Source organism: Nannobrachium achirus, assembly GCF_963921795.1.
Source record: "Nannobrachium achirus genome assembly, chromosome: 23".
In the NCBI taxonomy this organism is placed as follows: Eukaryota; Metazoa; Chordata; class Actinopteri; order Myctophiformes; family Myctophidae; genus Nannobrachium; species Nannobrachium achirus.
Genome location: NC_137830.1, coordinates 5,069,031 through 5,084,311, shown reverse-complemented (window position 1 = coordinate 5,084,311; position 15,281 = coordinate 5,069,031). Strand labels below are relative to the sequence as shown.

The window sequence follows — 15,281 nt, the reverse complement described above, 5'->3', positions numbered from 1 at the left end:
CTGCCCCGCTATAAGCTTTAATTTCGCATTGAGCCGTGGTATAAAAATAAATTATATTTTAAGACTCCTCCCCCACAACACACACACACACACACACACACACACACACACACACACACACACACACACACACACACACACACACACACACACACACACACACACCATCTGGTGTGTGTAGATTAGTGTGTATTGTCACAGGACACTGGGCTACACAGTTAAACCCCAGAAGACCTCCGTGTCCGATTTCACCACATTAGAAATGTATAGAGCAGTATTATAAAGCACTAGGGGTGTGTAACCATACATTTAACAACGATACGACACACATCACGATACATGGTTGACGATACGATACATGGACGATATTGGTTCATTCATGGCGATACGATTCGATTCAATGATTTAAAATCGATATGGTTAAATTAAATCTGTGTGAAATGTGCAGGTTTTTTTAAGGGGACAATCTATTTTTATGGATATAAATAAGTAAATGCTGTGATTCTCAAATACATGGACATTATATTTCAACACATAATGGACAAACCCACCTTGACATGAACACAGAGATTACACACATTTATCGATAGACCAAGAGTTGCAATATGGAATAGAACAGTAATTAGACCCCTCTTTTTAATTTTCCCTCTAAATACAAGGCACAAATACTTAGTTTCCATACAATCGATTGGTTGCATTGCAAAATGATTCGATACAGATTATCTGCATTTTAAAACGACACGATACGATACAAAGCCAAACGGTACGATATTTTGCTGTTTGCATATCGATATAGTAGATCACTGCAAATTAAAATAGATTTTTCGATTCAGTTACTATATCGTTACACACCTATAAAGCACTGATAATGATGTTAAATGACGCTACACTAATGGAAAAGCCAAACTAGTTTATTTGTGAAAACCTGTTTGTCTTTCACGGTTCCCCCAGCTACAATTATTTTGATATAATAAAAACTAGTAAGACGCCTCAGGGCGACATGCGACCTCACCCTGAAGGGCGAGGTCATGCCAATTCTTGGCCATCTGGCCAGTAATGTATATCGGACCAGTTACCCATATATGGAGACTCCTGGTACCCATATATGGAGATCTACGTATGTACTGTATATAATATAGTACATCCCTTTTATGCCCATACACATTGGAGATCCCTGTCTGAACCAGCCACACAGATATGGGCTGTCTTCCTCCATTTATGGGCATTCCCATATGAAGTCCTGTTAGATATGGGCTTAATATTGATGACATCAGGGATCTCCATATATGGACATAAAAGGGATTCTGTTAGACTGGTTCCCATGACATCACAACATACAATCCCTTTTATGCCCATACATGGAGATCCCTATCTGAAGCAGCCACACAGATATGGGCTATGGCTATGCCTTGGCCATCTGGCCAATGATGTATATAGATGACATCAGGGATCTTCATATATGGGCATAAAAGGCATCCAATGGCTGTAGGGGCGTGGCCTATGTACAGCATGAAGCCACACCCACTCATGGAAGTATCTGCTTCCGTTTTCAGGGGTGTTAAAAAAGTACTTTTACTCAAAAAAGTAACTAAGTACATTTACTCAAGTACTCTAATTAAGTATCATTTTGAGGTACTTTGACTTGAGTAGGCTATATATTTTTTTCCAAATAAAAAATAAATAAAAGAAAAAAGCTCACAATGTGTCAAGCTTGTAGATCTGCTATTTTCAAAATATTTGATGCATTTGAAAACTTTTGCAGTAGTAGTGATACTTTTACTCAGGTAAAATATCACTCCTCAGTGTTTCGTCGTCACAGTACAGTACGTGCAGACACACACGCGTGGTGGGGAGAGAGCACTGCAGGAGCAGCAGCAACAACAACAACAGTGTTGACGTTAGCGTTAGCGACCAGGCTAGCAGGAAGAAGGGATGAATTTGCCTAGTAACTGATCTCATAGGCTATTCAGTAGCCTATCAAAAGTAATTAATTAATAGCTATCACCGTGATGCGCACCAAGGTGACAAGCATTAAAATATGACACCCCAGTTATGATTAAAAAACGTAAAGCAGTCTTATATCACAATGCTGCAATATAAAGTTCCAATTTTTTTAACGGTGGTTCAGAAATAGTCATTCTACTTGAAAAATGTTTCTATAAAGAAATAGCTTAATTCCCTGAACAGGGCCTTTAAGGCTTGCCCACCTGCCTCCGGCAGGTAAATAAAACGTCAGGGCAGATGAAGTTGGCTTTCAGGTTGCCCGACAGGGCAAGTGCTCATTTGAGAGGGGACACAAATGTCTATAAACACAACACGAGATATCTGTCTAAACACCTGAACGTGGCCAGTGCGCTGTGTCTTCTGGTCTGTGGAATGTAAAATAAGAGCACTATTTACCTATAATGTGCTGTTTTTACTGTTGCTACATTTAAAAATAAAAAATAACAAGTGTAAACCCATAGACATATTCAATCATAGCTAAAGTATTTGGTATTTGGATTTGGAGGTATTGAGGTATGACATTTTATCGCACAGCCCCAGAAAGTAAAGAAATAAGTGTTAAATTGTGCGGTAATTAAAATCGTACCTATCATTTTATAATGGACGATTTACTTTTCGGGCAAGTGGGCATTACCTTCGGGCAAGTAGAACATGACCTGTACTTGCCCGATGGGCTCCTGAGACCTTAGTGTCAACCCCTGCATGAGTATATACAGTAATAGCAATGTGCATGCATGTGGAAAAAAACATCTGAATTATTTTCATAGACGGCAACGGAAAGGCTGTTACCATCTAAACAGAAGGCATGATCGTCTGATCTTTTATTCTGCTGATATTTAGAGACCTCTGTCATCTAAACAGGACCTTAGTAGTGAATGTTGAAAGCCGGAGCATTTTAGTGTTTTATAGATATTTGTCTGGTAGACTCGGGACACACACAGCTTGAAACTGGGACAGTCCCGTCCCGGAACGGGACGTCTGGTGGACAACATTTCCATCAAAAAACATATTCTGTTTGTTAGAGACTGTCGGGTGGCTTTTATTTTCATTGCTCTCCCTGCCCAGAGTCTAGCTTCCCTATTAGTCCAGTCAATCTGTGGTTTGACCCAAAATAAATTGCAATTGTAATCATTGAGGGTTTTTTTTTTATGGAAAACCCCTAGTTAGACCCCTCACATGCTAGGTAAGGGGTGAAGGTGATACACCATGAAAATTCACTTTTCCTATTTTAAAACCTTTTTTTGGGGTCCCACTAGCACCTTCTATCCTCACAAAGTCCCATTTCAGACCGTTGTGTCTTTCTCTGGTTTTGGGAAGGTGGAGGTTAAAAGCATCCCACGGGTTCTCAAAACAGGCTGTCCAGATTTGCTGCCGTTTGTGACGTCGGGGGGGGGGGTACTGCAGCTGAAAATGCTCTGAGAGCCATTCAAAAATGAGAGGCTCTCTATTCAGGAGTGGTAATTTAGCCTCAAACCTTTTGAAAAACGTTTTTGGGACATAAGAATATAGCATAAATACTTTTACCTGAATTTACCTTGATCCACTATAAATATAGCCTATAATTCACAACTTTTAATATGTTATTTGGATGACCCTAAGGATCATGTCTGTCTGTCTGTCTGTCTGTCTGTCTGTCTGTCTGTCTGTCTGTCTGTCTGTCTGTCTGTCTGTCTGTCTGCCTGTCTGCCTGTCTGTCTGTCTGCCTGCCTGCCTGTCTGTGGCCAAATATGGAGACGATGTCATACTAATGGCATCTGGTTTAGTGATGAATTTAACAGCAGTGTTACTCCCTGGCTACATGTAGGGTTGTGAGTTCAAATCTTTTTTCTTTTTTCCCCCTGTTGGTAGTCATGGTTGCCAGTTCCCACCTGATGTCATGTGGGAGTTCAGACTGCTCCAGTCCATGCTGAGTGACTGCTAGCTTGCATAACGTCTTCAGGCTGGGATTTAAGTCTAGGATGTACATGTCACCAGGAATGAGGTTGTTTTTGTGGTATCCTCTATGGATGATAATACAATCTCCCACCATGCAACAGCACATCCCATACATCCTACAGGGGTCTTTCCCCTTGGTCTCAACCTGTTTCCAGGAACAGGTCTCTGGACTGAATTTCCACAGATCATTGAAGCGCTCGTTTGTGTTCATGCCACCAAATATGTACAGCTCTCCATTGTAGGCAAATGCTGAATGATCGAAACGTTCTTCTGGGAGGTGTCCAAAAGGCATGCTCAGCCAGCAGTTGGTCTCTGTGTCAAACACTGTGGTGCTGTTGTTGCAGCCCCCAAAGCCTCCAGATACAAACATCTTTTCCCCCATGATGGTGGCAGAGCAACCTTTTGAAGCAGGTGGTGGAATTCCTCTGGCGTTAATTGAAGTCCAGACCATTATGGTGGTGTCCAACTTGTACATGTCATTAGTAAATCCAGTCAGCAGGGTGTCTCCTCCATACACATACATGACCTTCTTCAGGACAAAGGCTGAGTGGTTTCTCCTTGCTTCTGGAATAGTCCCAGAAATATTTGGTGTGAACCAGCTGTGGGTGTCAACATCAAAGGCATAAAGGACATTGCAGTAACGAGGCCCTCCTCCCCAGATGTAGGCAATTTCTTCCACCAGCACAGCTGTGTGCCCATAGCGCCCGGAGGGAACCTCAATGAGACTTTGTCCTCTACCATTTGTCACTGGGGGCAACTTCCTCCAACGCAAAGACACTGTGTTGAAGATGTGGACTTCAATCTGATCACTGTTGTTCTGGTAGTTGCGGTTTCTTCCAAATGAGTACAGCTTGTGTCCGACTACCACAGCAGCATTGGAGGAATCCTCAGGTCCTCCTTTAAGATGTATCGTCCAGTGAATCATTTCACGCGCACCACTGTGAATCAGTTCAACTAATTTAACTGATGACCCAGAAGTTGCTGAAGTTGCTGAATGGTGTTGTGTTTGAAAATAACAGCATTTAAAAGAACAATTATATCTGCTGTAATGATGTTATTCAATCTGCATGGCCATTTTAGCTAAATCTATAATCAGAATGTTGTCAATAATATGACACCAGTGCTATGACATCAGTAATCCATATTTGGGCATATTGAGATACAGACAAAACAGAGAGATACTGTATGCAGAAATGTAGAAAGGTAACACATAGGCTACAGGAGGAAATGAAGGCTGCGTTCCCATAGATAGAGCACTATATGGGGTTCTGCCATTTTTGAGCGGTGGTCACACCGTCTCCTAAGAGTCGCTTTGTCCGTTCCTATCTATGTCCATATGTCCGTAGCATGAGCTGCAATACCGCTGGTGACCAAGTGGCGCTGTTGTGTCACGCACGCACGCACGCACGCACGCACGCACGCACACACACACACACACACACACACACACACACACACACACACACACACACACACACACACACACACACACACACACACACACACACACACACACACACACACACACACACACACACACACACACACACACACACAGGGGACCCTGAAATGAACTGCTACACACACAGGCAGTGGTGGAAAAAATACTCACGTGTTTTACTTAAGTAAAAATCTCAATACTGTAATGTAGAAATACTCCATTACAAGTATAAGCAGGCAATGACACTAAGGCTTGCCCACCTGCCCCTGGCAGGTAAATAAAACTTTCGGGCAAGTGGAGTTTGCTTTCAGGTTGCCCGAGTGCTCATTTGAGAGGGGACGCAACAACTGTCTATAACACAACACCATAGACATATCTGTCTAAACAACCAGTCTTCTGGTCTGTGGAATGTAATAAGTGTGAAACCATAGACATATTTAATCATAGGTAGGTATTTGGATTTGGAGGTACTGAGGTATGACATTTTTTATTGCACAGCCCCAGAAAGTTCAACAGGAGTGTGACAGGAGTCCACGATGGCTGCCGGGAGCTTAAAATGCATATAACCTGGGATTTAATATGTAAAAAATCATAACAATTGTGCACTTGGTGATAAGATTTAGATTTTTGGCATGATATTAGGCCTTGCCCCCTAGTGGTTTGAAGTTAATCCAATATTAATTAGGTCAGTATATAGTTGAATAGATATATATCTTTCAATGGATTCTCTTACTATTGGTAATGCTACTAACATACTAAAAGCTACTGGAAAGGCATGCTTTTAAAGATGGCGTCCACGGGAGCTTGAAAATGCATATAGATTGGGAGGGAATATGTGCCATCTTGAAGATTATAGCTAACCCTAACATGAAGTGCATGTGGTGCAGTAACAGTGGCTCAGGGGTAGAGTAGAGTAGCCGTCTTAGAACACGGAGGGTTCCCGGTTCGATCCCGGGCTCCCCCAGAGTTAGTGTTGAAGAGTCCTTGAGCAAGACTCTGAACCCCTAGTTGCTCCTGATGAGCAGGTTGGTGCTGCGCATGGTTTCCTCTGCCATCAGTGTGTCAATGTGTGTGTGAATGGGTGAATGTAATGAATGTGTGCGTGAATGGGTGAATGTAATGAATGTGTGTGAATGGGTGAATGTAATGAATGTGTGTGTGAATGTAATGAATGTGTGCGTGAATGGGTGAATGTAATCCATGTGTGTGTGAATGGGTGAATGTAATGCACAATCTATGTAAAGCGCCTGGGATAAAAGAACTATATAAATGCACCATTTACCATTTAGTAACAGTAGACAAGACAGGGGTTTAATCAGCCAGGAGCAAAATGGAGCGTCCATTCTCCATTGACTCCAGTTCTATGCCGATGCATAAAATAAGGTTCAAATAACGCAGACAAGGCAGAAAACCACTGGTCGGCCCCGGTTAGGATTTTAGTTTTTCGACCGTTTGTAAACAAACCGACCTCCTTTTTAGAATCGTCAGATTACACAACACGCACATGCACGTGGCTTCCGGGTCTCTTCAAAATAAAGCGACAGTCTATGATGGCAGGCATGCATTAACAGTAAGTGGTCAGCGGATCGGAGGTTTCGTACCTGTGGCGTCCTGAACTCCAGCCAGAGCTCCTTCTCTAACAAACAGTAACAGTAACATTAAGTGGTCAGGGGTCTGGGGTTTGATCATACCTGTTCCATCCTGTACTCCAGCCAGAGCTCCCACGGCGGCTGCAGTCTCTCCCGCCAGGACGATCTGTCCTCCCCCCTGCAGCGTGGCCTCCGCTAGGGTGGCCACGGCGTGAGCAGCTGCCTCACTGTGGAACACACAGTTTAAACATTTAACAGGGAGCCACGGCGTGAACGGCTGCCTCACTGTGGAACACACAGTTTAACATTTAGTTTTAACATCCATGGAGCCACGGCGTGAGCAGCTGCCTCACTGTGGAACTAGTCTGGGATCACTTCACTTTTCGGGCTTGTAACTGGTCTGGAGCGTAAACCACAAAACGTCATGTTGTAGTACTCAAAGGACTACAATTTGGCCGGAACTATCCACCGGAAACAGTTTTAACCCAAAATAATTCCCCTGCGCTCAAGGACATACTTTTAGGACCTACCTAATAAACTCTGTGATGCGGAGTAGTTTTGCTTTTGAAAAAAATGTTTGGTATATGCATCTTTTAGTCCAACTGTTAGCGACTGGCAAGACTACACAAGGCTACTCGAGCATTTTAATAGGGATTGGGGAAACAAACGGAGGGAACCAAATCAAAGCGACGCCGCTTCTTCTAGTGGTTTCCGCGCTTTAAGCGGAAACCAAACGGCCTGTTGTGAACGAACACCAGGCTTTCTCTCAGAAAGCCTGGTGGGCGAGGTTACTGTGGAACACACAGTTTAACATTTAGTTTTAACATCCAGGGAGCCACGGCGTGAGCAGCTGCCTCACTGGAACACGTGGTTTTACAGTTTATAATTTAGGCATTAATCCAACGACTTACAATAAGCAAGGTAATACATCAATACATCAACATCAATATTAGAAAGAACATAGGTAGACCATGCACCTATTCAGTAAAAAAAGAAATCACACCCAATGTGAAGTGAGCGGTGGTCTTGCTTGCATAACGTCTTCAGACTAGGATATAGGTCTAGGATGTAATTGGTGATGTAATACAGGCTACACACACACACACATTGCTATGGCAAAACGCTGTTGAAAAAGTGGCTACAGATAGGTCTAAGATGTAATTGGTGCTGTAATACAGGCCACACACACACACACACACACACACACACACACACACACAGCTATGGCAAAACGCTGAGGAAAAGGTGGCTGCTATGGCAAAGCGCTGAGGAAAAAGTGGCTACGGATAGGTCTAGGATGTAATTGGTGATGTAATACGGCTACACACACACACACACATTGCTATGGCAAAACGCTGAGGAAAACACATTGCTATGGCAAAACGCTGAGGAAAAGTGGCTACAGACACACGCACAGCCACTCTATGGAGCGGTTTACCACCGCTCAAAAAAAAAACATTATAAAAACTAAAAGACAAGACAAAAACAATGCTATCTAAATGACATGTATGGTCATTGAGGGTAGGTGAGAGCTACAGTAAGTGCTATGGGCTAAGGTGGAGTCTGAAGAGGTGAGTCTTCAGACCACGGTGGAAGCTAGGGAGTGAGTCTGTTGTTATAAGTGCAACAAGGCGTTTATTCAGCGATTTGGGGGCCAGGAGGGCGAATGCAAACACACATGCATGCACGCACACATGCACGCACGCGCACGCACGCACGGACAGACATAGGTTTAAATGACTACATCTGTGAGGAACGTCAACATTTGAGGACGGCAATTTTACGAAGGGCGTTTTTTTTTTTTTTAATTCTTCCACCATTTTGCTACGGTGAGCTGAAGCCGGCAGATCTCCAGTGTCAGTAGGTTTGCGAGGACAGCAGTGTGATGTGAATGTTCCAGCTCTCCTCCGTGGAGAGGTTCAGCCGAGGTAAACATGGATTTAACGAGACCCAGGGGGAGGCCACTGATCCAGCAGGTGAGAGGGGACGCACCTGAGAACCAACACTCACTGTCACCACGACACTGCAACTACACGGCAGTGCTCTGTGGATGCGTTTATAACATCACGTCCAATGCCTGGAATTTCATCATTTTAGGGGCAAGGCCACTTGGCCATTTGGTGTCGTCCATTTTCTGAGGGCACAAAGGCCAAATGCCAGGGCAGGAAGGCGATCAAATAAAACAAGATTTTAGTCCATTGAAAGAATTCATTGAATTTAAGGGTTAGGGATGATTTTAAAATGTTAAATGTAATATGTAGACCATCTGCTGTGAAATAAATACATTGGTATTTACAATCTGATCCATGCTCAGCCCTTCACCAATAAGATACTGGATTGGTTTAAAAATGGAGAATCAACAAAAGTCACTGGTGTCTACATGACAAAAAGAGACACTGGTGTCTACATGCACCTGCTTCTAATGATATCAACGCACTTAATGCGAAATATTCACGTGCTTTCAGACTCTTCAATGCAGAAAGTATCCAGGATACTTGGATATCCAGTATGCCAATGCAGAGATATTAGTAGTAAAATGTCGACATCTAGTGGTCAACCTCAGAGGAGCGCAAAAATAAAACCTGAGGTGATTCCCAGCCTCGAACCAGATGCCAAGATGCCAAGTATGCTCTGTTCCCCGGTGTAATGCCCCACGCCACAGACCCCGACGGAGCGGCGCGGTATACCCACCGCTCGTCGCGGCAACTCGGCTCGCTAGCGCTCGCCTCGGTGGCGACTCACGGGGGTCATCGGCGCCCAATCCCACTCAGCCGCGTTACCGAGTTATGTGCCGTTATGGACAGAATAGTAAATATTCAGTCCCTCACTATCAACATCTACCCCACTATCCACGTCATAGATAAATGCACAAAAAAGGAGTCACTTCATCCGTTCATTAGCTCAGTCAGTAGAGCACGGATGCAACAATCCCACGGTTTGGGTTCGATTCCCCTGATGGGAATAATATTCCAGGCGACAGATATCGGCGCATGCGTACTTCAAAGTGCACGGTGAACAGGATACCGTGGATACTCCTCCGTGGATACCCAGTGCATATTCTCTGCATTCAAACGTCTGAGAAATGGTGAAAAAGTCGGATTGAATGCGAAGAGAGCAGTCGAAGCCGGTGCTACATGACAAAAAGAGACACTGGTGTCTACATGACAAAAAAGAGACACTGGTGTCTCCATGTTGACCAGAAAGAGACAGAGGAGAAAGTGGTACAGTCAGCTGGGGCGTTAAGGCCACTGTGGCCTCAGGTCAGGCCATTGGTTTGAGGGGCACAAGGCCAAACTGAGGGGCAACGGCGACCATGGCCTTCAGGGCCTCCATGAAATTCCTGCCCTGATCACGTCTGAATGTCTGAATGCCAAATCTTGCTTTACCTACACAAAAAATCTTAAAGACTTAAAGGGGAATACCACCCATTTTCAACATTTTTAGACTAGAGCTGTTGTGTGGAAGAGAAAGCCCCCCCCCCCCCCCCTTTTGTGTTACCAAAGGTACAGTATGGCTCATCCATACCTCCAAAGCCTGATCAACCCCTACAACCCCACCCATTCACTCAGATCAGCCAACACAGGGATGCTGACAGGACAACGATCCACTCGTCCTAGACTCTTCTCCCTCCTGGCCCCCAAACTGTGGAATAAACTCCCTGTCACACTTAGAACTAAAGACTCACTCCCTAGCTTCCATTAGAACTACAGACTCACTCCCTAGCTTCCATTAGAACTACAGACTCACTGCCTAGCTTCCATTAGAACTACAGACTCACTCCCTAGCTTCCATTAGAACTACAGACTCACTCCCTAGCTTCCATTAGAACTACAGACTCACTCCCTAGCTTCCATTAGAACTACAGACTCACTCCCTAGCTTCCATTAGAACTACAGACTCACTCCCTAGCTTCCACCGTGGACTGAAGACTCCAGACTCCACCTTAGCCAATAAACTTACTGTAGCACTTGCCTACCCTCAATGACCATACTTAATTTAGATAGCATTTTTATGTATTACCTTGCTTATTGTAAGCTGCTCTGGAATAAGAGTGTCTGCTAAATGCCTAAATTGTAGGGGTGTAACGATACATTTTAATAACGATTCGATACATATCACAATACATGGTTGACGATACGATACATGGACGATATTGGTTCATTCATGGCGATACGATACGATTCGTTTCAATGATTTAAAATCGATATAGTAACTATTTAGCAAAGACATTAAATCTGTGTGAAAGGTGTGGATAGTGCAGGTTTTTAAGGGAACAATGTATTATTATGAATATAAATAAGTAAACACAGTGATTATCTGGCAAATGGACATTGTATTTGAACACATAATGGACAAACCTGCACCTTGACATGAACACACATGTATCGATAGACAAGTGTAGCTATATGGAAAGGAAAACTAATTAAACCCCTCTTTTTAAAAATGTCTTCTTAAAAATGCTAAATACACAGCACAAGTAGGTAGTATCGATACAATCGATTATTTGCACTACCGGTTCAATACTATAAAAAAATCAAACGATACGATTCGATTTTAGCTGTTTTCATTTCGATATACTTCGATTTTTTAAATTAAAAACGATATTTCGATGCAGTTACCTTATTGTTACACCCCAACTAAATTGTAACCACAAGTCACTCAAATGAGCAGCATGCATGTCACTGTCCAAAAAGCAACGGCCGACCGACTGGCTTTCGGTTGAGTACATTTTTTGCAGCGACAGACATTTAAATTCCTTTCGCAGCGCGAAAAACCAGAGCGCGAGGAGACAGTTCACGCTTTACAGTAAGGAGGTTCATTAAAGAAATGCTGAGAAGAGGGTGAAGTGGAGCCTGGTTTACCTTGGAGGACGTCAGCATCCTCCACACACACACGCGCGCACACACACACACGTAGGGCTGTCACAATTATTACATAATCGTCTAATCGTGATTATTTGACATAATCGTGATTATTTTTCACAATCGTCATAATCGTTTCCATGTCAAAAATAGTAGAAATAGCAGATCTACAAGCTCACAACGCGTCGCATCGCGACGCGTTGTGAGCTTGTAGATCAGCTATTTCCACTATCAGTGTTCTTTTTTAAGTATAAAGTTGTCAAATATGTCAAGTAATTTCTTTGTATATTTAGCTTAAGTGTCATATCTACCATGTGTAACTCCAAAGCCTAAAAGCCTAACAGAAATGTAATTGTCAACGACACAATTAACACAATTAAATCGTTAATCGCAATTATTTGAGAGAAAATTAATCGTCATGTAAAATGTCATAATCGTGACAGCCCTACAAACACGTGCACACGCACGAACACGCGCGCACGCACACGCACGCACGCACGCACGCACGCACGCACGCACGCACGCACGCACATATAGGGTGCAGGCAGCTGTGTAATTATGGAGGGACCACTTACTGGCTATGCCCCCTAGTAACCAGGGACCCCCGGGGTTTTAACTCAACCTGCTAAATATATACTTCCTGTTTAACACAAATTGTGTCATGATGTGCTTGGTGTGTGTGTGTGTGTGTGTGTGTGTGTGTGTGTGTGTGTGTGTGTGTGTGTGTGTGTGTGTGTGTGTTTCAGACACACATCCCTCGAGTATAACAGACACTTTGGATTTTAGAAAGTGATCACAAGTTAACGTGTATGTCTATTTAAAAACAATAATTATACAGTTGAAGGGTTTAATATAAATTATATATATATATATTTCTAAAGCTTGGATCCTCGGGTCCTTGCCCTTCCCGCGAGTTCAATGCATTTTAATTCAAAACATAATTCGCTTCGTTGTTTCCATTCACTAATGCGCCTTACGTTTTTTTTTCTTTTTGTTAAAGCCTCAAAATCCACCTCCTCCAAGCGCATAAATGTTTTTGCGAATAATGAAAGTTTATTCGAATTTTGAAGTGTTTCCATAAAAAGATTTATACGCAAAAGCCTTGATGCGCATAAAAAGGCTTTATGGAAATGCAACTAGAGTGTGCCATGGTAAGTTTGGTAACTGAGTGGTCCCCGGCATAAAGCTCACCTGTTGAGGGCCATGGTAACGGTGGTCCCCGGCATAAAGCTCACCTGTTGAGGGCCATGGTGACGGTGGTCCCTGGCATAAAGCTCACCTCATTTAGGCCCAGAATTATTGAATGCTTTAGCTATAGAAAAATAGCAGATATACAAGCTCACAGCGCGGCACTGAGTGCCGCGCTGGGAGCTTGTAGATCTGATATTTTTGAAAAAGTCGTGAAAATCTGTGCAAATCTTTGAATATATGCATTTTCAAAGCGAACGTTTGCAACTCAAATTTTGCTTCTGGGGGGTCCCTGGAACTAAATATTTTGTGATGGGGTCCCTCATATGAAAAGGTTTGAGAAGCACTGACATAGTAGTCTCTCAAGAACAGACTAACTGAGCTCCAGTTAAGTGAAAAGGACCTTTTCTTTGACGATGGCTGGCCAGATTGCTGACATAGAAACATGGGGTTTTTCAAAAAAACCTTAGAAGGATTCAAAAGACACTTATAGAATCGGGTCAAAATTCTAATTTTCACGATTTTTCAAAAATAGCAGATCTACAAGCTCGCAGCGCGGCACTCGGTGCCGCGCTGTGAGCTTGTATATCTGCTATTTTTTAATAGTTAAAGCATAAAATAATGATACACAACAATGTGTACCCGTTCTGAAGGGGATAAAGCTCACCTGTTGAGGGCCATGGTAACGGTGGTCCCTCATAAAGCTCACCTGTTGAGGGCCATGGTGACGGTGGTCCCTGGTATAAAGCTCACCTGTTGAGGGCCATGGTAACGGTGGTCCCTGGTATAAAGCTCACCTGTTGAGGGCCATGGTAACGGTGGTCCCTCATAAAGCTCACCTGTTGAGGGCCATGGTGACGGTGGTCCCCGGCTGCATGTCGTGGGAGGCCTGCACGGCTGCCTCGGCCAGGGAGGCCACGGCCTGGTTGGCCTCAGAGGCCTGGGACGTCTGGATGGTCATCTCCCCTCCCTGGGTCAGCGTGGCCCAGTTCTGTTCAACCTGGAGGACACCACACCACACCACACCACACCACACCACACCACAGGACACATACAACATGGGTTAAAGGACAACTTTCGTTTTTTTACAACAAGGGTTCATATTTTAGATTGTAATTAACCCTTTCCAAGCCACGGGGAGCCCCTTAATATTAAAACCGGAATATACCGGACATCTGAGCAAGGGTGTCGCAGCCGCGCCGTCTTTTACCGTACTGGGTCATTAAACCGAAAGAAAAATGTATCCGAAAATCGGCGATCGTCTAACCTTCCCTAGTCACCGCTCGTCCATCGATAGCTCATGGCTGCTCTGACATGAAGCAGAAGTGACGTCAGGTCCATTCCTTCTTTAAGCTTCCTTGCTGCCGTCCGTTTACTGTTTAGACGATTACATTAGCATAGCTGGAGTGCTAAGGGCTAAGCTAGCCAAAATGCTCACATCGACCGTTCAGTCATACCTGGACCATATGCTTGGATTATATGCACACGGATCGCGCACGCGAAACGCACGGGGAGACGATGCCTTGGCCAAAACCTCCACTCTATCCAGATGGAGATCCAGATATTCATGGTGAGCAAACGACCAGGGATTGAAAAAAAAAGAAGAAAAAAACAACGGCACGGTTCAAGAAGGAGGGGTGGCGGGCTCATGTTTATAAACATAATAGTATGTCTCAGATCATAATACAATAATAGAAATGTCACGGCTAATCTACCAACAACCATTCTATTTCGGCTGGCAAACTGTTAAAGAATATAAAAGATGAGTTTAAATTGATTTCATTTTCTTCTTTCTATTGTTTTAGAGATTCTTATTTCAGTGATTGAGGGCATGCGTACAAGTGGCTAAATATGTCATTTTACACAGAATAAGCCCATTCCCAAGATACAACACAACCTTTCATGGCTGGATGGACTTATGGGGACTAAGTGTTACTGTAAATAGCAATACAGAAACTGTTGGCTTATTGTGTCTAAAAAGACATATTTAGCCACTTTAGCCACTGTACGCATGCACCCATGCGTATGCATGCCCCCACGTTTTAGCACAGTAAACGTGATAAAACAATAGAACGAAGCAACTGAAAACATTTTAACACTCACTTTTTCTTTTCTCTAAATTCAATCTAAAATATGAACCCTGAGAAACCGCCATTGGAACACGGGAGGGTTCCCGAAGGGTTCCCAGTTCGATCCCGGGCTCCCCCAGAGTTAGTGTGGAAGAGTTCTTGAGCAAGACTCTGAACCCCTAGTTGCTCCCGG

At 43.6% G+C, this 15,281-nt stretch overlaps 1 protein-coding gene across 1 annotated transcript in view; it reads right to left on the bottom strand.

The window, feature by feature from the left end:
- Positions 1–15,281, bottom strand: part of nrf1 (nuclear respiratory factor 1) — a gene marked incomplete at both ends in the record, with an annotated part of 52,306 nt that overhangs the window by 15,523 nt on the left and 21,502 nt on the right. The window contains 2 exons of the mRNA XM_080754804.1: positions 7,072–7,196; positions 13,859–14,019. Of these exons, the coding sequence (XP_080610930.1) occupies positions 7,072–7,196; positions 13,859–14,019 (286 nt within the window). The remainder of the gene's footprint in view (positions 1–7,071; positions 7,197–13,858; positions 14,020–15,281) is intronic.